Raw genomic sequence first — 20,954 nt, forward strand, 5'->3', positions numbered from 1 at the left:
CAGGAATTGCATAATAGAAAACATCTGGCATTATGATTTTTTATCACACAAAACCTTATCCATGTCTTATGCATTGCACGCAAATTTCTTCAATCTTTCTTCTGCTTCAACAAGCTGAAGCTAAATCAGTTATTTTCCTTGGTTGATTATTATAAATTGTATCCTAAAAATTTACTCTTTTCATCTTTTTATTATTCATAATAACTCGAGTTACAGAAGGTGTATAAACTAGTTTTCTATCTATTCTAACCAGCAGGTATTATTGATATTTTCAACTGTGTAATTTAATAACTTTAAAAAAATCACAGGAAATAAATTAAATGATTGTCAACATAATAACATATTTCTATGGTAGTAGTTGGCGATACAGGGTTGCCCTTTTGCCATGGCTTCTTACTATGAAGGTGAAGGCTTCTCTAATGTTCAGGTTGATTTTAACAAAAGGGTTGCAGAAGAAGAAGAAGAGGAGGTTGTTAGGAGGGATGGGAGAGAATAGAGAATAAAGAACATTAATTATTATTAATTAATTAAAAAATGTAGTTGGTGGCTAACACAAATAGACATGTGTGAATTGTAAAACAGAAAAGCAATTTTTCAGCGGTAGTTAGCTACCGCTGAGCCTCAGCGGCAGTTAACTGTCGGCAGTTTTGCCAGCGGTTGTTAACAACCGCCGAGAGCTTTTTTGGAATTTCCATGTGTCATTATGAAGTATTCAATGTCAGAAAAGCAATTTTCCTACCAGAAAGTTGTCATTCAATGACCGATTTAGAGAACGAAAAAATATCAGTCACTCCAGAGATAAATTTAGAGACCAAATAATTTGTAGCTTAACTCAGTTGGTAGGGACAATATATAAAATATGCAAGGTTCAGGGTTCGAATCCCGACCACCACCAAAAAAAAAGTATGCAAGGTTCAGGGTTCGAATCCCGACCACCACCCAAAAAAACAAAAAGACAAATTTTTTTTTTTAAAGAAACCATAAATTTACAAAGAAAAGTTAGAGAACAAATAATTGAAATTGATAACCAAACACAAGCTTCTCTCTAATTCAGCGGTAAAAATATTTTAGTGGCCAATTTGTAGACAGAAGTATCGGTGACCAAAACTTTAAACTTTGGTCGCTACACTTCACATTATTTTTTATGTAACATGCCCTTTCCGAAATTTTACTTTTTGATTCCGAAATTCGACTAACAAACACACCCTTATTGATTTTGGGTTTGCTGGGTTTTTGTAAGTAAAATGTCTTTAAATGAATTTTTAATAGATATGCAGGTTCTAGGTTTCATAATTTTATTTTTTTTATAAGGAAAAATATATTAAAATACTCATTTCAAGCACAAAGTAGTGCAAGAAACAAGAGAAGGAATATAAAATGGCTAAAATGCACTTTTGGCCCCCTAAGTTTTGCCCAGTAGCGATTTTGGCCCCCTATTAAAAAAAACCACTTTCCAGCCCCCCAACTTTACCCCCTTTTGCAACTTATAGGCCCCCAATGATTTTGACTTGGTCAAAGCACATATGACCAATAGATGGACGCCACGTGGCATTTAATTAATTAAAAAATAAAAAAACAAAAAAGAATTTAAAAAGAATTAAAAATCAATTTTGGTAAAAAAAAAAAGAATTAAAAATTCCACCCCGGCCCACCTCATCGTTTCTCTCTTCCCTCCTTCTTCCTCTTCCTTTCTTTTCTTCTTCATCAAATCAGAAGGGGACAAACTCTCCAAAGCTCTTTCATCTTCATCTTCTTCATCATCATCCTCCTCTACTTCTCCTTCTCCTGCATCCTCACCTCCGCCCGCACCCACACCCACACTTGCACCCGTTGAATCTCAACCGAAGAAGAAGGTTGTTGCAGCGGCGGTTGTTTACAAACATCCGGCGTCGGAGGGAGGGTATTCAATCAATATCATTAGCTATTTGCTAACTTTGCTTCAGTTTATTTCTGTTGGTATTGTTTTCTGCGGTCAAAATGACCCTTTTCCTTTTTTTCATGTTGGAGTGACATAGCTAATGTCTTGAGAAGCATTGGTCTAATTACCTAACTGACATTGGTCTAATACTAGTAAAAACATTGGTCTAATTACCTAACTGACATCATTGATTATGTCTTGAGAAGCTTAAAATACTAAGCAAAATATGCAATCAGTTAAGTTGACTTTCTTAGATGCTGCTTGTGTTAGTCCAGTAGTCATTTTGGTAAAATTTTTGAAGTTTGAAGAAGATTGAGACAAGGTTGTTGTGTTGTGCTGTGGTGTTTTGGGGTAAGCCGCAAGCTTCTTGTGCTGTTGATGAAGAAGAAAAGAAAGGAAGAGGAAGAAGGAGGGAAGAGAGAAACGATGAGGAAGAAAAGAATTCCTTTTTAATTCTTTATTTTTTTTACCAAAATTGATCTTTAATTCTTTTTAAATTCTTTTTAGTTTTTTTATTTTTTAATTAATTAAATGCCACGTGGCGTCCATCTATTGGCCATATGTGCTTTGACCAAGTCAAAATCATTGGGGCCTATAAGTTGCAAAAGGGGGTAAAGTTGGGGGGCTGGAAAGTGGTTTTTTTTAATAGGGGGCCAAAATCGCTACCGGGCAAAACTTAGGGGGTCAAAAGTGCATTTAAGCCAATATAAAATTATACATATAAACAAGAAGTTGCGACAGCGGCGAAGCTAGCACGATTTTCACGAGGGGGCCAAATATAAAGAAGTAATAAAATATATTTTAAAAACTAATATATTAAACTTAATCGATAAGTAAAATAAATTCACAATCATTTTTACATATATTTTAAAAACTAATATATTTTAAAAACTAATATATTAAATTCACAATCATTTAATGAAACGACAGTGAAAAAAATAAAATCTAACAATAATTATATATAAAAGTTGAGTTCTATGAAGTTTTAAAAAGTCAGATTTATCTATTATTGACACTAAACTAAATAGATTATCAATATTTTATTGATATTGTTCATCTTTGAATCAACAAAATTGTTTGGAGTAGCCAAATAATATATTAATGGGGTAGCTACATACAAAATTATACTAATTATCCAAGATTTTATTTTGCTTTTGGGGTAGCCAATGCTACCCCATTCATACAAAGCCATTCGCCCCTGAGTTGCGAGATACATCCAAATCAACATAACACCAATGATTAACAGAAGACAGCAGCACTAACTCAAAAAATCAGCACCTATACATCATCAATCAACATCCAATAATCCTACCAAGTTTGATGATTCATCAACACAATGTGATTAATTGGCTAGGATTTGCAAACTTTTTCGAAGAGGATCCACATCGTGATGACAATAGTGAGAGAGTTGTGAACACTTGTTTTTGGTGTTTTAGTGGAGAAATGCTTCCTTCGGAACAAACCCAAATTAAAAAAGTTTGAACACACTCACACAAATACCTTTTTATTTAAAGATTAAATGGTTTGGATGTTGAATGATATGACTAATTTAGTTATCTTTTAATTTCTTTCATTATTGTGTATGTGCCCAAATAGTTTAATTTGTGATTGTGCCTATGCAAGACTAGCTCATTTTAGTGTTGTTTTGCTAGGTTTGATGATCACTATGAACTTTGGAGGAACAAAATTACAAAATTGTAAAATTTTTGGGGTCAAAAGTGCAATTAAGCAACAAAAAAAAAAACCAAACCAACACAATTTGGGTTGATTTGGTTTTTAGCGAGACCACACATAATTTAAAGGCTTAATTATATAAATAGTCCCTTAAATAATTATGAAATTTCAATTTGGTCCCCTTACTAATTTTCGTCCCAATTTGGTCCTTTAAATTACCTCCGTCCATCAATTAAATCCATTCTGTTAAATCTTGTGAAAAAACGTTAACATTCATCCCTCCTTCATCATGTTCAAAATCAAACCCAGCAACATTCATCATCTTCATCAATAAACCCAGCAACATTCATCACCTTCATCATCAAAACCCAGAAAAATTCATCTTTTTCATCACTAAATGCAGAAAAATTCATCACCTTCATCATAAAAATCCAGAAAAAATTATAAAAACTCAAAAAATTAAACATTTCCTTCATCACTTCATAAATCATAAAAATCAATAAAAACAAAACATTGGATTCAATCAAATCGAACAAAAGCCTCTTCATTTTCTTTCCCCTGCCTATATCTTTTCCTACTTTTGAAATTTCCCCTAACTGTTTCTTCATCACAAATCTCAAAAAAAAAAAAAAAAAAAAAACCAACTAGGTGGTGTTGGAAAACTGGGTTTCTCCATAAGATATTTTCAACAAAATTAAACCTTCAGTAAAATGAATCAAAACATCCAAAATCACCATAATCACTTCTCATATTCCAATTCATCTTCCATAAAAGCACTCTTCCAACTCCACACAATTCTTCCAACTAATTCAAACATCTCTCACCACCTCACCCACCTCAAATCCCTAGTCAACTCGCTCCAAAGCTCAAAATTGAGTCTCAAGTCGTTCATAACTCGTCCCCTTTCATCTCACTCCATCACCAAAACTGCCGCTGCAATCGAATCCGAACTTCAATAATGGATCGACCGCGAAACCATCACCACCGTCGTCTCCGACAACAACAGCGAAAACGAAGACGAGTTGCTTCAACCTTTTAACTCGGTTCTCCGTCAAAGTCTCACAAGGCTTCAACTGCGAGTTACAACAACTTTGAAGGAAGGTGTTGTTGAGAAATTCGTTGAGTTGCAGAGATTGGAGAGTGAATTTGCAAGCTGTGTAGTGAGATTCGCAGTGCAATTGGAGGTTAGGGAAGGGTTGAGACAAATGGTGAAATTGAAACGGTACCAATTGTTGTTGTGGTTCGGCGGCCATGTTCTTAGGTGATTGATTGACTGAGTTTATGGATTAGGGTTAGGGTTTGAAAAAGGGAAATTGAGAATAGGAAAAATGGTAAGATGAGTTGGGTTTAATTTGGGTCATTTTTGTAATCGCGTGTTGGCTTTTTGTTATTAAACTCAGGATTGTTTAATTTTTGCTTCACTTTGTATGTTTATTTGTTTGATGATTTTTTTTTCTTCATGAATCCTATGAAAATGATGTTATAAAAAAATATGGTTTAATCTTAAGTAAACATGTTTATTTTTTTAGGTATATTTTTGGTTTGATTGATGAATGTTTATGAAGTTGATGAAGATGGATTTGCATAGTTTAATTTTTTTCCTGGGTTTTGATGATGAAGGTGACGAATGTTGCTGGGTTTATTGATGAAGATGATGAATGTTGCTGGGTTTGATGATGAACATGATGAAGGAGAGATGAATGTCAACGTTTTTTCCACAAGATTTAACAGAATGGATTTAATTGATGGACGGAGGTAATTTAAAGGACCAAATTGGGGCGAAAATTAGTAAGGGGGCCAAATTGAAATTTTATAATTATTTAAGGGACCATTTATATAATTAAGCCTAATTTAAAAAAGAACTATGTTATTTGCAACAAAGGAAAAACTAGCGAACACATCACGAATGAAATACAACCATTATATCAAAACACCTATCTTTACACTTAAAAGTTCCACACTGTTGAGCATTAATCAAGATCTGAGAAATAAACTTCATTATAATACATCTTGAAAATTTTAGTAGGGAGTGGCCCAGTTAAAAAGCACTCATTGCTAAGTTTATAGGTAAGTACACCTATTAACATATTTAATTCTAGATTTGGCTTATCAAGACTATTAGAAGTGCATCTCTGCTCATCAAGTGGATTGGCGCAGTATTTTGGACTGATATCTGAAAAAGTAATGCTGACTACAAGCTCCATAAAAAAATATTATAAACAATTATCCTAGAGACGCTCCACTCTTTAAACAAATAAAATAAAATATATACACAGCTTAAACTAGTGGATATATATATTTATATAGAATTCCATTCATCTTCCATTTCCTTCCACTTTGTTTTCATTGATTTGCCAGATCTCTTTTCCTGCATATTCAACATATTTCTTTGGAGTTCTATTATGTTTTCTTTCCCTGCAGAATATTGTGATGAAAGAGGGGGTTATTAGAAAAGCTATTACAAGAGAAAGTGATTAAAGACAAACAACAGATATGAAGGAATACAAGAAATTGATTGCTGCTGCCAACCACACTACTTTAACCTCTTCATTCTTTTATTTTCACATATGCAAAGGTATTCATCAAATTTATGCTATACATCATTTTATGGTTTTCATTTAATCATACATGAACTGGATTATTTTTTTCACTAAATCATAAAAAAAAAGTATTAAGATTTAAGACACATAAAGAACCAAAAATAAATTTTGCCAAGATCTGGCTTCCTACAGTGTTGTTGAATATTCGCTAATTACTCCAAGCTAATTACTCCAAACTGCAAACTATAGCTAAAAACAATTGTTATTTACTTTTTAACCTATCATTTGATGGTATTCATTAAATTTCTATCACCCTCTTCACTTTTGCAGATGGCAGCCCTCATTATAAAAGCAAATGATTTATTTTCTCTAAATTGTATGGAGAGAAGACTTTATTAGGTCTTCACTTTTGCAGATGGCAGCCCTCATTAAAAGCAAATGATTTATTTTCTCTAAATTGTATGGAGAGAAGACTTTATTAGGAAAATGTAGAACCTATGTGCATTCTTGAAACATATTCATCCAAAAAAGTTATCACTTTTGATGTAAAGACCTAGACTCATCAAAGATGAAATTCTAAACAAAACACTAATCCAATGTATCAACAAAAACGGTGTTATGGCTTCTAATGAGACAACCTACATGTTCACAATAGCAAAGGGGGATTTGTGATTTATACATAAATTGGTCCAAAAATCAAATAAAGCCATAAAATAAATCTAACTCATAGGTAAATTATAAGATCAAATTCAAGTTTTGAAGCAAAAAATATAAGGGTTGCAGCAAAATTAGGTTTTTCAGTAAATACGACACTTTAAATAGACATAGCTTTAGCCTTAATGGGTTATGTATAAAGTCAATAACAAACCAAAATTTGACATCATTACTTTTTCTTACTAATAATAATAATAATAGACACCTTTTTCCTTTCTACTATATAATGCAGTGTTGCATAACCCAATCATACTCATAGATTGATTAGGGCATTTAATGTTTTAGATTGAAAGACATGATTTAGTGTAGTCTCTTCTCATACATGACTGTACTTTGCTAGAAAAAATCTGCATAACGCATCCTAATTTTGTAGAAAAACTTGCAATTCACAAGTTTTAAATTTAATTTGATTTTTTTTCATGTAAGCATTCCTTTTAAGAGACTAAACAACAATAAATTAGTTTATGAGTATGATTGGGGGAAGCACTGCAATATAATAGAACTTATAGAAGCAAAAAAATAGAAGAAAATAAATTTCAGAACTTGTGGAACTTTTGCTAGAAAAATTCCAAACTGAAATTAGAGACAAAAATAATATCATTTAGTTTCCAGGTTTGGAGTTTTAACACAAAAAACGCCTTTTCCATGTAATACAGAAAGGAAAACACTGAATAGATATTAGCAATCGGATCAAATTAATCATCATTAACAGCTTTCTAATGTAAAGGTATTTAATTAATTCTAGCGTCAACAAAGAGAAATTTGTTTGTTTTCTGATTTAATTTGTTTATCTGAATGGGTACTAAATTCATGATGCTGACATAATATCCTTGCTTTAAACCTATGATTCAAGATGATTATTTGCTTATCAAAAACATACAAAAGTTAGCATTTTTGTGTTACCCTATACTCAAACAGGTTTAGATCCCAATCTGAAGGGAGTGCACAAAAGAGGATGTTTATGAAAGCAAAGATTCAAACTTTAGGAGAGGCGCGCGCGCGCACACACAGAGAGAGAGAGAGCTTACAAAGCCAATCACCATTATAGAAAGACCGTTGATAACTTTACAAGAACAGCAACACCATTGTTTTCTTCCATTGTTTCTGAAAATGCACAATTCACTGTTTCTCAAACTCTGTATTATTTCTTTTTTTAACCTTTTGTCTTCTTTTTTGGATATTTGAAAGGTATTTCTTTGTTGCTAATGGAAAATTCTTTCCATCTATTTTAGAGAAAAAAATATTAACTTATATTAGTGTTTAATCTCTCTTTTTTTAAATACTACAAAAAAAAAAAATTGAAGATACATGTTTGGGACCTTTTTTAGACCCATTAAAATTATTTAAAGCTAAACAAATTCAAATTTATTTGAAATGATTAGTTTTTACATACAAATAATGAGCAAAGGTGCATTTTCATTTTACTGGAAATATGAGTGTAAAAGAAAAGTTAAAGCTTTTAATTTTGAAGCAATATGTCCAATGTGTAGATTTTTTTCCAACAAAAAGATGGACATAATTGGAAGCCTCTTTGTTGCATTATATTATGCATTGAAAACAGCTTGCAATAGCATTCGTGGACAAAGGGACAACATATGGTATGTTGGATGAGTATGATCACCTTCATTTTCTTATGACCATGTGCAGTCAAGTTTGCAGAAATATTTCATCTTTCTTAAGTTTATTCTAAAGGTCATTGAAAAATGGACAATGATTTTGGGAAACACAACGAAAAAAAATAGACAATGGAGTTAGGAGACAAATCTGATGCAAATGTAAGTCATACATCTCAAAGTTGTTATAAATTTATCAATATCATGAAAAGATGTATTTTTTTTTCCACTAAATCATACAAGTTAAAATTCCAAAGATATTAACATGCAAAGTTGGTTTTTTTTCCTTCAAATAATCACTAAATCGCCAAATCATAATTAAGTAATCCATATTCAAGAAGTTCGTAAATTACCATTCAAATCAGTAAGAAATAGAGCATCACCTTTGCAAACGGCCATCGACGACAAGCTTAATCGACCTTAGTTGATGCAGGCACTGTCAATGACTTTGAAAATCACAAGGATGTCACAGTCATCTCACATCTATCCCCTAATATATCACGAAGAAACAAAGCTATCAGTGCATAAAATAAAAATGTCGATGAAGCAGGTGCAGGAACATAAGATAGTATGTTAGACATAATTGACAGTATGTTAGAGTGCATTGTCATAGATTGTTATTTCTCTCTCAACAGATTCAAGAATATTCAACCATTTGGCCTTTTTTACCACCAATTTAAAAAAAAAAAAAACTGATAAACAACAGAAATTTGCTTTTAGAAATTACGAAACAACGTCTCCTGTAGTTGTTTTAAATTTAAAGTTGATATCAAACGTTTGATATATGCTATGGAGGTACTGCAATGGAATAAGAAAATGGGTTTCCTATAGTTAAAGGATTTTGGACTTCAAAAAAGAATTATCACTTTGATGTTAAGACCTAGACTCATCAAGATAATATTTGAAACAAAACAACGGATCAATTTAAACAAAGATGATATTTTCAGATTCTACTAACAAAGGGAGGAAAATACACCTTGGAAAGCCTATTTTTTTCGCACAAATAAACAAAATATAAACTAATGGAATGGAGTTGAGACTTCGATACATACAAGTTTAGAATTAAAAAAATGGCAAGAGTACAAAAGCAAAAATAGAGAAAGAAATTTTCCAGGAAAAAAAGTGACTAATTTTTACACTAATAAAAATTCTACAAATAAATGAAGATGACTTTTTATTCTATATTTCAATTTGGAATCGTCTAACAAAAATAGTAATAAATAAGAGTATTTTATCTGATAAAAAACACAGACTATTTTTACAATGAAATAAAAAAAGGGGCAAAAAATTAATCTGCAGATTTGAACCAAAAATCCCCTTGATGACAGATCTGTAGATAAATCAAACCTTAACATTTACTTTTTCTTTACAGAACCAAACCCTAAAAAAATAGGACTTTATATTTGCTTTAAACCATTTTTCTCTTATCGATCTATGCATGATGTTTGACAGTGTTTTTAAACTATGGCGACAGTAACAGTGTCCAAATTAACATTGGAAAAATATATCATCTTCAGCTAGGACTAGAAGATTGTCGAAAGAGAGTAAGATGAATATATCAACTTAAGCCATAATTTTCCTTACCGATATCTGCATGCAATGGTCGCAAGTCACGATCAGAGGAACAAGTACGACGACGGCGACTTCCGGTACGGTGGTCACGGGTAAGGATGCCCATGTCGTGAAATAAAATAGTTAGCAGAGAGGTCATGTGATGAGGATCACAGATCGAGTACTCAACTCCGCTGAAAATAGATTGGAGGCGGTCAGAAATGGAGTTTTGGACGGCGACGACGACGGATCTCAACTCCACTGTTTTGAAAAACAAATGGTATAGAAGTATAGATCGCGGAGAGAGAGAAGGACGATGGTGTTAATATCGCAGCCAAATGAAGCTTTAGAGTGACAAAGAAGGTCATAAAAGAGTGTGGCGGCTACGGTATGAAGCAGGAAGAACAAAGACCATGTGTTTTCTTTTGACGAAAAGGGATAACTCAGAAAATGGGTTACATGGAATATACACGTGTGAAAATGGACAGCATTGGAATGGACTTGGCCCAATTCAGAATAATTCAGTTGGAGGTGTAAACCTAAATCAGCAGTGCAAATAGTAATATGTCCAAAATTTCATTTTTGTTAATTTTTTTGGTAGAATAATTTGTAATAAAATTCGGATTAAATGATATAACATATTTTGATTTTACTCCTTATAAAATAAAATGAGGTGTTTTCATCCTCACAAATTTTTTTATTTTGTTTTTGTTCTCTAACGAAAATAATTTTGACGTGTTCTTGACATTTTTTAAACATAATATGAACATACAAAAATTGAACATAAAGGACTCTTAATCTTGACATTCATATTAACAAAAATTGGCCATTAGGAACCAAAAACAAAATAAAAAAATTTGTGAGGACAGAAACATTCTGTTTAATTTTTCATGGACTAAAATAATATTTTGCTATATTTTTAAGGACGAAAAACTTATTTACCCTTAAATTTAATAAGACAATACAAAATACTTACATCTTCAAATATATCTTGAAAAATATTCAAAATAATAAAATTATTAAAAATCTTCTTTTAAAAAAATTAAAAATATAATACCCGCATATAATAAGTTTTTGTCGTTGATTAATAAATATAAATTAATTTTATAAGTAAGAAAATTTGACTTCCTAATTCCTTCCATAATTTTTTTTTACTTCCTAATATTATAAATAAAAAAATTATATGCAAAATTAACTTTATTATCATAAATTGCATGAGCTATCATTTTCGTAAAGTTTGTTCTACATTCCAAACACTGAAAAACAATTAAATGCCATGAACAAAAAGAAGAAAATAGATACATGTTTAAAATTAAAGCTTGAAATCATGAAAAGAAAAAAAAAACATCTTAGTCTATGTTATCTATCATGTAAAGCTTGATTTTTTCTTTTTTTGCTAAATCATACAAAAGTTAAAACTTAAGATCAAACTCAAGATATTATCTTGGAATGTTAAAGGGAACACGATATGATAGTATTGACTAACTGTGAGATCACTGGCAAAACAGGCTCCAACATTATCATGGTATGATACTTGCGGTGGTATTGAACATAATTATAACCAAACATATGTTAAATATACGACACCCTAAGTAAATTAAAATCGAGAAATAGTACAAACGAATGGGGTATCTAAAACCTGACCCAAATAAATAAAAGAAAAAATAGCCAAAATGGATATAAAAAAACAAAAACAAAAACCCTCGAGAGTATATAAAACCGATAAATCATAATCCAAAGCAACCAACCACGCACAACTTGAGCTGTCAATACGGGTTATCTGACACGTATCGGGCTAGCCATGCGAGTAACATGCTCTTTAGGGTCAAGCTGAAAAGCCCTATTTAAATATGTGGTGGAATAATAGAGCCTAAACCCTACTCTATATGGGCTTCCGGGCTAACAGGCCAGCCCGCCTAAATTAATGTTATTCTTTAAACAATAAAAAGTTGGTTTATTCATTTCAATAAATTGCATGGAGTAATTTCAATGCAAAAACTATGAGTTTCTTAGTTACATAGGATAGGTTTTGTTCTGCATACAAGTTAAACCTCATTCTTTGTGCTTAAATTACGTAAGTGAGGTCGAATTTTTTCCGTGCGTTTTTCTTCAGTGATGCTACCTTTAGAGGCATTTGAAAAAGAAATGAAGGCACCTTAATCTTGTGGTAATAATTAAGCGTTGGATCCAAACACTAAAAAACAATTAAAAGCCGTGAACAAAAAGAAGAAAATAGATACATGTTTAAAATTAAAGCTTGAAATCAGAAGGAAAAAAAAATATCTTAGTCTATGTTATCTATCATGTAAAGCTTGATTTTTTTTTTGCCAAATCATACAAAAGTTAAAACTTAAGATCAAACTCAAGATATTATCTTGGAATGTTAAAGGGAACACGATATGATAGTATTGACCAACTGTGAGATCACTGGCAAAACAGGCTCCAACATTATCATGGTATGATACTTGCGGTGGTATTGAACATAATTATAACCAAACATATGTTAAATATAAGACACCCTAAGTAGATTAAAATCGAGAAATAGTACAAACGAATGGGGTATCTAAAACCTGACCCAAATAAATAAAAGAAAAATAGCCAAAATGTATATAAAAAAAAAAACAAAAACCCTCGAGAGTATATAAAACCGACAAATCATAATCCAAAGCAACCAACCACGCACAACTTGAGCTGTCAATACGGGTTATCCGACACGTATCGGGCTAGCCAGGCGGGTAACATGCTCTTTAGGTCAGTCTGAAAAGCCCTGTTTAAATATGTGCTGGAATAATACAGCCTAAACCCTGCTCTATATGGGCTTCCGGACTAACAGGCCAGCCCGCCTAACTTATTGTTATTCTTTAAACAATAAAAAGTTGGTTTATTCATTTCATTAAATTGTAGAGAGTAATTTCAATGCAAAAACTATGAGTTTCTTATTTACATAGGATGGCTTTTGTTCTTCATACATGTTAAACCTCATTCTTTGTGCTTAAATTACGTAAGTGAAGTTGATTTTTTTCCGTGCATTTTTCTTCAGTGCTGCTACTTTGCATCTATTGACCTTTAGAGGCATTTGAAAAAGAAATGAAGGGTACCTTCATCTTGTGGTAACAATTGAGCGTTGGATCCAAACATTGAAAAACAATCGAAAGCCATGAACAAAAAGAAGAAAATAGATACATGTTTGAAATTGATGCTTGAAATTAGAAAAAACATCTTAGTCTATGTTATCTATCATGTTAAGTTTGATTTTTTTCCCGCTAAATCATACAAAAGTTAAAACATAAGATCAAACTCAAGATATTATCATGGAATGTTGGATATTTTTAAAAATAATCACTAAATCACAATATCATAATTAATTCAATGCAAAAGGAAACACGATATGATAGTGCTGACCAACTGTGAGATCACTGGCAAAACAGACTCCAACATCTTCATGGTATGATACTTGCGGTGGCATTGAACATAATCATAACCAAACATATGTTAAATATACGACACCGTAAGTAGATTAAAATCGAGAAATAATACAAACGACTGGGGTATGTAAAACCTAACCCATATAAACAAAAGAAAAAATAGCCAAAATGGATAAAAAAAAACAACCTTCGAGAGTATACAAAATCCACAAATCATAATTCAAAGCAACCAACCACACACAACTAGAGCTCTCAAAATGGGGCATGTAAAAATATTTGTTATGAATGTGGATATCTCGAAGACACGGTGTAATCTCTTATTAATTGCATCCTATTCATATTTAACATGTGGATATCTTGCATGATGTGTGAAATTAGTGTACCACTTTTAAATAATTGGCATTCAAGAATCAATTAATTAAAATATAATTGTGTAATCTATTTTGTGGAATGTCATATGAATGTAAAAAATATCGTTTGATGGAAGGACATGCCTTTGTAGATCTTCCAATGACAATTGGGTATTTTTTATGTGATATGATATTTTTCTATGTATTTGAGATAGTTATGCCCTTTAGATTGCCAATGTAATCTCTCATAGTTTGCATCATGTTCCTACTTAGCATTAGAATGTATTTAACTTCGAGGACGTGCAAAATTAATATACCACTTATGCAAAGGATATTAATTGATCAAATGATATGCTTTTGTCTAATCATCCAAACATTTTTTTTTGGTCAACTAATCACCCAAACTTTAATGCATCTAAATCTTAATTTCATTCTTCATATTATTTGAAGTGATGAATAATTTCGTTAAATTAATAAAAATAAATATTACATAAATATATTTGATTTTGGCAATGTTTCGTATAATTCAATCAAACTTAGTTTTAACCGTGCGACGCACGGGTTAGGTCACTAGTTGTTTGTCATTTGACTAAAAACATGGCTTGATGAGAATAAAAGGGATCCGCTGCTTGTACCAAAAAAAAAAAAAAAAAAAAAGGGATCCGCTGCCAATACATGTTGTCTGTCGTGATGCTTTCTTGAATACTTATGTGGCGATATATATCTTTATCCTTTAAAAAAATTGTCAACAATTTTAATTATATTAACTACAACAATTAACTAGATTGCAATGATTACCAATTAACTCCAAATACTATTGTGGTGCATAAACAGACGATACAAAGTCTTTAACAATTAAGTAGGTTGCAACAATTAAGCATAAACAAAAGTTTTCCAAATAGAGTCTAACTCCAAAAAAATTAAGTATAAAGACTCAACTCCAAAGCAAACAACGGTAGAAAGGTTCAACTCCAAAAACAAAACTAGAACTGTAGAAGTGAAGAGTGTTTGGGTTTGGTTGAGTGTTCGGGTAAGTTACTAATTTAATTAAGCAAGTCTGCGGTTTGGTTTGGCTCAGGTGGCAAAACAAAAACCGTTAACTAAACGATTGCACGGTTGAGTGAAAAATTCGTCCGAACGGGAAACGCGGTTTTTTGTGGTTTTCAATTTAGATTGGTTTGGTTTACGGTTTTCTATTAAGTTGTTTCGATTTTGAACACCCTTAATTATTTATGATTGAAAAAAAATAAACAGTTCATTCAAACCACTAATAGGAACAAGTGTCGTTGATATTTTTGTATAGAAGTTAGTTTTAACAAGGAAAGGGCCCCAAACCATGTGACTCTAGTAGTTTCACAAAAGTGAAATTCCGTCCACCTGTTTCATGGCTTTGAACATTGAACCGATAGACTAGATAAGTTGTCTGCCACGAATAATAGCAAACCAATTCATCAACTTTATCTTTAAGACATGGCTTCATCCCAACAAGCAGATTATTACTCATACCAACTGCTACGTCTTTCTATTTCCTTTCCCTTCTACATGTTTCCCTTGTTGTGTGTAGACAATAAAAGAATGCTTCGATATATATAGCTAGGATGTAAAGGGGTGCATTATAGAGGATTGCATAAGATTAGGATAAAAAAGAAGTTTCTAAAGCGTGTGTATCACACTAAGTTTTATGTTCAATTTGTCCTAGCCATTACAAAATTAGAATTTAGAATTTAAGATGAAGATGAAAAATGAAGAATATGATGATTAATATATGTGCTATTTTAGAGTGTAAATGCGCACTATTTATAGAACAAGAGATGAAGAGACACTGCTTCTTTTTTTTTTGATCAAGGCAATGAAAATAAAATGCAAAGCAGGATTAAGGCCTGAACCTATTTACACAAGAAAGAAGGGAAGCCTAAGGCTGTCCTAAAGCAACAAAAAGCAAAGAGGAGCCTGCCAAAAAAGCAAATGACTGCAAGAATACCCTAAAGAAATCTAAACAGACACAACAACAGTTATGTGGAATCTTAGAGTATCAAACCATCCTAATCCTCTAATCACAAATATTTGGGATTACTTTTCACTACACCCTTTTTTGAGCGAGTTTGTATGTGCTCACTACTTGTGCTTTTTGGTGAAACTTGTCTATTTGTTTGCTTCTTTTGCTTTTTGTTGTTAGCTGCTGATGGACAAACAAGGCTAGACTCATGCTCCTCATTAGTATAATCCCCCCAAAACTTTTGTAAAATTTCGACGCTTCTCTGAGCTTCAGAAGAACAAACAACTGCAGTATGTCCGAGTGTGTTAACAGGCTCCAAAACAGGACGCTTGTCTGCTGTTAGAGAGGTGTAATAAGTAGTGATAGGTTGAGGCATAGCACAAGGAAGGAGTGTGCTATCCAAACCAAACAAATCAGGAACCAAAGAAGAATTGGAGGGAACAACAACAACTATGTTCTCCATGACTGAAGCTGCTATTTGCTTAGTAGCATGAAAAAAATCAGTGTTGTCACAAAGGGGTTCTTCTTGAAGCTCTACATCCCCAGCTATGTCACCCTTCACCAAAGAGGAAGAAGCTGAGCTGGGGAATGACACCCTCCCAACCTCAGAAAGCTTCTCAAGCTGTTTAGTGCCACGTTCAATAAAAGGACTGCACCCATTCTCAGCAGGGGCATATGCCTTCTTTGATTTGCCAGACACTAAGCAAGCAACCTCTAGAGGATGATCATTCATGGTTTTATTGGCATCACATCCACCACAGCATTAACCATAGTGTCTTCCAAAATTTCATGCAGAGGCTCCCCCTCTAACTCCTCTGTACCAGATAGCAACATATCAAAGGAATTGTGTAAAACCATAGAACTCTCAACATCACCATTTTGCTCAGGTGCAGCAGTTGAAAATGTGACCACCTTAGATTTTGCTGCATTCACAAGATTAGTAAACTCAGAATCCTTATCTTCTGCACTAGAATTTCCTTCCTTGGGCTTCCCTGCAACATAGACAGCTGATGTAGAGACATTGTGCTGAACCACCTTGTTAGCATTCAGGGCAGAGAGAGATTTGAATTGAGATTTAGCAAAGTTAATACGGTTACATTGCTGAATGGAATGTCCTATCATCTTGCAATGGGGACAAAACGCAGGTTTCCTCTCATACTCTACATTTACCGGGAACTCGTATCCTTCCCTTTCCACCAACACGGATTCAAAAAGAGTGTCAGACAAATCAACATCCACCAAAATGCGAGCATAGTGGCCAAAGAGGCGAGATTGTGTAGCCTCATCAATGGCTAGAGGTGTGCCAATAGCTGATGCAATTTCCAAGAGTGTGGTTTTCCTCCAATATTCCTGAGGGAGATGCATTAAACGGATCCATAATTGAGCATGCGTCTGAGTTTGATTTAAAGGATCAAAGTCCTTGGACCAACAAAAGAATTTCAGTATTCCTGGCTTCAAATTGATAACACCCAGTGCCCACACCTTTTTCATTTCCTCTGCAGATTGAAACTTGAACTCAAAATACCCTTTACCTAACGGTGTCACTGACCAGTTCTTCAAATGTGGCCATAAGCTATCCAATTTCTGCTTCAGGATCTTCGAGGTCAGAGGAGGGTCACCTTTCTGTAACATAACACGACCATGGAGGTGACTCTTACAATCTTCAAGCTCAGCTTCATAAACCTTCTGCGTAATTTTGATGCGAACCTTATCGCCAATGCGAACCTTGGGAGGGAGACAACGCATCGGAGAATCACAGGGAGCTGTAACAGCCTGAGCGAATGATTTCTCCAGATTCACCGGCGGCGCCGTCTCCGATGAGGAGAGGAACGGCCAAGGACTGACCGAAGAAGCCATGACCGCACAGAACAAACAAATCGAGGTGAAACAGCAAGAACGAAAACCCAGCAACCCACTCAGAGAAAAGAAACTTAACCGGAAAAACTTCAATCACCGGAGAAAAGACGAAGAAGAATCAAAGGATCGCCGATCAAAACAGAGAGAAACCTTTGAGAGAGCTACGGGATCAAACTGGAACAATCGCGAGATCCATGAATAGATCTTGATTGAGGAGAAAAATCGATGAAGAACGCAACAATACATCTCTCAAACCCATGAAGAGACGGCATTTGAAACCCAAAAAACATGACAAAACCACATCTAAGTAAGAAAGCATATGATTGGTATCGTATCACGGTAGGTATGACAAAATCTCATAGAGCCGACCTGATTTTTTAAAAACTACACTTTATTCCTTCTACGAAATCACGATGGGCCACCGTGATTCTGGCATACTAACCGTGATACCAAACATACACAGAAACATTGCCCCAGATGGCGACTGACACGATTCCCCTGGCAAACAGGAGGCCAGCGCCTTGCACCCGCTTATGCAAGCACCTAGCCCCCTGCACATATATTTTACTATTGCATTTTGTGATTGCATTATTATGGAATTCACTCACAAAATAGGCAAAAATACATTATGTGGTCCTTGAAGTTGTTTAATTGTACCATATTAATATTTTTTATGCCACAAAGGTTCTTTAAGTTCCATTACAGGTACACCATTACTCTCATACATTTACTACGTTAAAAGCTATACACATGTCTTTTATGTTGCTCAAAAAAATTGTCTTTTATGTTGCTGACTTGGCTGGAACAGAGATTTTCATTTATCTTATGTACATCTATATATTTTCCAACTCCTAGGTTTATTTCAAACCCGTTTCAGAATTAGGTTAAGCAATTTCTACCAAATTGTCTAGTTCTTGAGGTATTCGTCTCCTAATATTGTACAAAAATTTGATAGGGAAAATCACCTCAGTTCCTCTTCTCACTCGTGAAATATTAACGAGGAAAAAATGAGACATCATTTTAACAAAATGGCACCAGTAAATATAAGATTGACTTGGTGGTTCGGGTAGAGAAGTTAAGGAGTTTGGAGGTTCTATGTCCATCCGAAATATAATAAGGCTAAAATAATTCTCTCATGTCACATGAGAGTTTAGTCCAATCTAAGCCATTGATTTGGCAAATGAGAGAAAAAAGAAGTAAGAGATTTTGAAATTAAGAAATTGATAAATAAGTTTTAAGATAGAGACTGCTCCAGACATTGATAAATAACTTAAATCATGCAGCCTATATTATTTTGAAATCTAATTTACGTCATTGAGCAAAAGAAAAATGAACCAAAATAAATGAGCAAGTGGGAATGTCATCCGAGGGCAGGGGCACTTACCGACCGACTTATACCATAAAAGAAATATCCAGGCTGCATGTCATGTGGTATAGGTGAAATTTCACATTCAGAAAACTAATACTACCACCAAAAGTGTTGAACAGGTTATAGTCATTAGGACCCTGAAATCAACGTCTAATATGGATATAGATTGCTGATCCGTTAAAGGTACGAAAAAGTTATGAACAGGTTCCATCAATTAAAGTTTCAAATCAATACTATCCAAACAGCCTTAGATTCATTGATTAAAATCACAAATTTGTGTTGAGTGTAAAAGCAAACTGACTTTTTTATATGTTAGATTTGTAGTGTTTTTTAGGGTTGATTTTTTAACATGTAAGGGGGAAAAATCGTTTTAGTGCTTAGAACGATAAGTCGTTATCACATTAATCATAAATGTATTAAAATTGCAAACACGTATTTAATATCTTTTTTCTTTGTATTTTTTTTTTGTTAATCGTTTTATTGACTAACTAAACAACGAAAAACATATCTGATGATTGAATCGACTACTAACATATTTAAGTAGCAAAATAACTGATAAAAAATTATTTGTGAATATATTTGTAATTTCCATACATGCATAGATCAATATTACAAAGAGCTATACTATTATGGATCAAAATGGGTTGACCCCTTTCAAAGATTGTGTAGCTTATTGCACCTTGTATTGTAGGACCACCACCCACATCCCTTAACCCCTTCCTTACCTTTATTATTCCATGCCTTCTTCTCACGCCATAAAGCTCATAAACCCCACAATAACACCCTTTCTTCTAAGCCCTCCCATGCATAGTGGACCTGTTTAGTCCCATCAAATTTTTCTCACTTTTTCCTCATCTCCCAAACACTCCTTTCTTTTCCATCATGACCTTACTTTTCTTAGATTCATTTATAGAATTGAAATTAGTTTCTTCCTTATCTCTTGATAAATTCATGAACTCTCTATATGTTGAAACCATTTCATCTATTTCAAAATCTTCAATGTTCTCTTCAAATCCTCTGTTTTCTTGCATTGTCACCTTTTGCACCTTGATTTTCCTCTACTTACCTCATCTTTTCTCCAAGATAGTTTTCTCTCCGGTGCTTATTCTCACCGGAATTCTCTTGCTCACAATCCTCCGTCTCGGAGCAAATCAAAAATATCATCATGAACAAAAGGATAATCAACAGAAACATGAATCCATCATCGCTAAAGAAGAAAACAAAGCAACCAAATGTGGAGAAGAGAAACAGAATTCAACATGTCCAGTTGAACCAAAGGAAATTGAGTCTCTAGAGCAAGTGCACTGTTCAGAAAAAGAGGTGAATTCCGAAAAGAGTTTGGAATCAAGTTCGAGTTTTGTGGAATGGAACGTGAGAGCACCATTGGAGGTAATATACGAAGAATATGAAGATGAAGAAAAATTGGATGATCCAAATGAAAAACAAGAAAACTGGAATATGGGTGATTCGAATTATTGTTCGTTGTCACGATACTATCCGGAATCTGATTCGGATAGCTCGTCGGAGGATGAGTTTCCGGCGAAAGAGGATTGGGACTCGCCGGAGGAGTGGGAAGAAGAAGACAGAGAAGGGTTGATTGAGATAGCTTTAGATGGAAGCAAGATGATGAAGAGGGATTTGGAGTTTCAGTATGAAGAAGAGAATTTGATTGAGATTGATATTTCTCCGACGAGGTACAAAGAGTTTTCCGGTGAGATTAGGTGCAACTAATGTATTGTTAATTGAAGATTTTTTAAATCGTGTGGTAGAAATATTATGTTTTGGGGTGCATGGGTAGTAAAAGTGGAAATGGAAATTTGTGATTATTTTTTAGAAGGTCTTTGAATCGCCTGTTTTGGGTGTCGGTTAGTGATTACTGATTTACTGTTCTATTAATCTTTGTTCTAAAAACGATTAAAGCTAAACTCAAAGATTCAAATTATTATA

General features: G+C 33.5%; 3 protein-coding genes and 3 long non-coding RNA genes across 7 annotated transcripts; 3 read left to right on the top strand and 3 right to left on the bottom strand.

Moving 5' to 3' along the window:
• Positions 1-5,572: 5,572 nt before the first annotated feature.
• LOC146932464 (uncharacterized) lies at positions 5,573-10,450 on the bottom strand. 2 transcript variants are annotated; one of them, XR_015007123.1, is made up of 4 exons: positions 10,044-10,450; positions 8,843-8,949; positions 7,875-7,950; positions 5,573-6,007 (listed from the first exon to the last, which is right to left on the bottom strand). It is a non-coding gene; the product is annotated as an uncharacterized LOC146932464 (long non-coding RNA). The 2 variants fall into 2 exon arrangements; XR_015007124.1 differs by having other exon boundaries at positions 8,813-8,949.
• Positions 6,003-8,478, top strand: LOC146932465 (uncharacterized). The gene is made up of 2 exons (XR_015007126.1): positions 6,003-6,167; positions 7,503-8,478. It is a non-coding gene; the product is annotated as an uncharacterized LOC146932465 (long non-coding RNA).
• Positions 6,392-6,724, top strand: LOC146932466 (uncharacterized). The gene is made up of 2 exons (XR_015007125.1): positions 6,392-6,531; positions 6,615-6,724. It is a non-coding gene; the product is annotated as an uncharacterized LOC146932466 (long non-coding RNA).
• Positions 10,451-15,839: 5,389 nt separating the features above from the next.
• LOC146932467 (uncharacterized) lies at positions 15,840-16,498 on the bottom strand. Its single transcript, XM_085704150.1, has one exon. It carries the CDS (start codon positions 16,242-16,244, stop codon positions 15,840-15,842), a length of 405 nt encoding a protein of 134 aa, XP_085560276.1. The 5' UTR covers positions 16,245-16,498.
• On the bottom strand, positions 16,498-17,873 carry LOC146932468 (uncharacterized). The gene has a single exon (XM_085704149.1). It carries the CDS (start codon positions 17,636-17,638, stop codon positions 16,511-16,513), a length of 1,128 nt encoding a protein of 375 aa, XP_085560275.1. The 5' UTR covers positions 17,639-17,873; the 3' UTR covers positions 16,498-16,510.
• A 2,038-nt stretch (positions 17,874-19,911) lies between these two features.
• LOC146932469 (uncharacterized) lies at positions 19,912-20,954 on the top strand. Its single transcript, XM_085704151.1, has one exon. The coding sequence runs from the start codon at positions 19,959-19,961 to the stop codon at positions 20,736-20,738; it is 780 nt and encodes a 259-aa protein (XP_085560277.1). The 5' UTR covers positions 19,912-19,958; the 3' UTR covers positions 20,739-20,954.

This window comes from Medicago sativa, chromosome 4, assembly GCF_051527215.1.
Source record: "Medicago sativa cultivar Bolivia chromosome 4, Bolivia_mono, whole genome shotgun sequence".
Classification (NCBI taxonomy): Eukaryota; Viridiplantae; Streptophyta; class Magnoliopsida; order Fabales; family Fabaceae; genus Medicago; species Medicago sativa.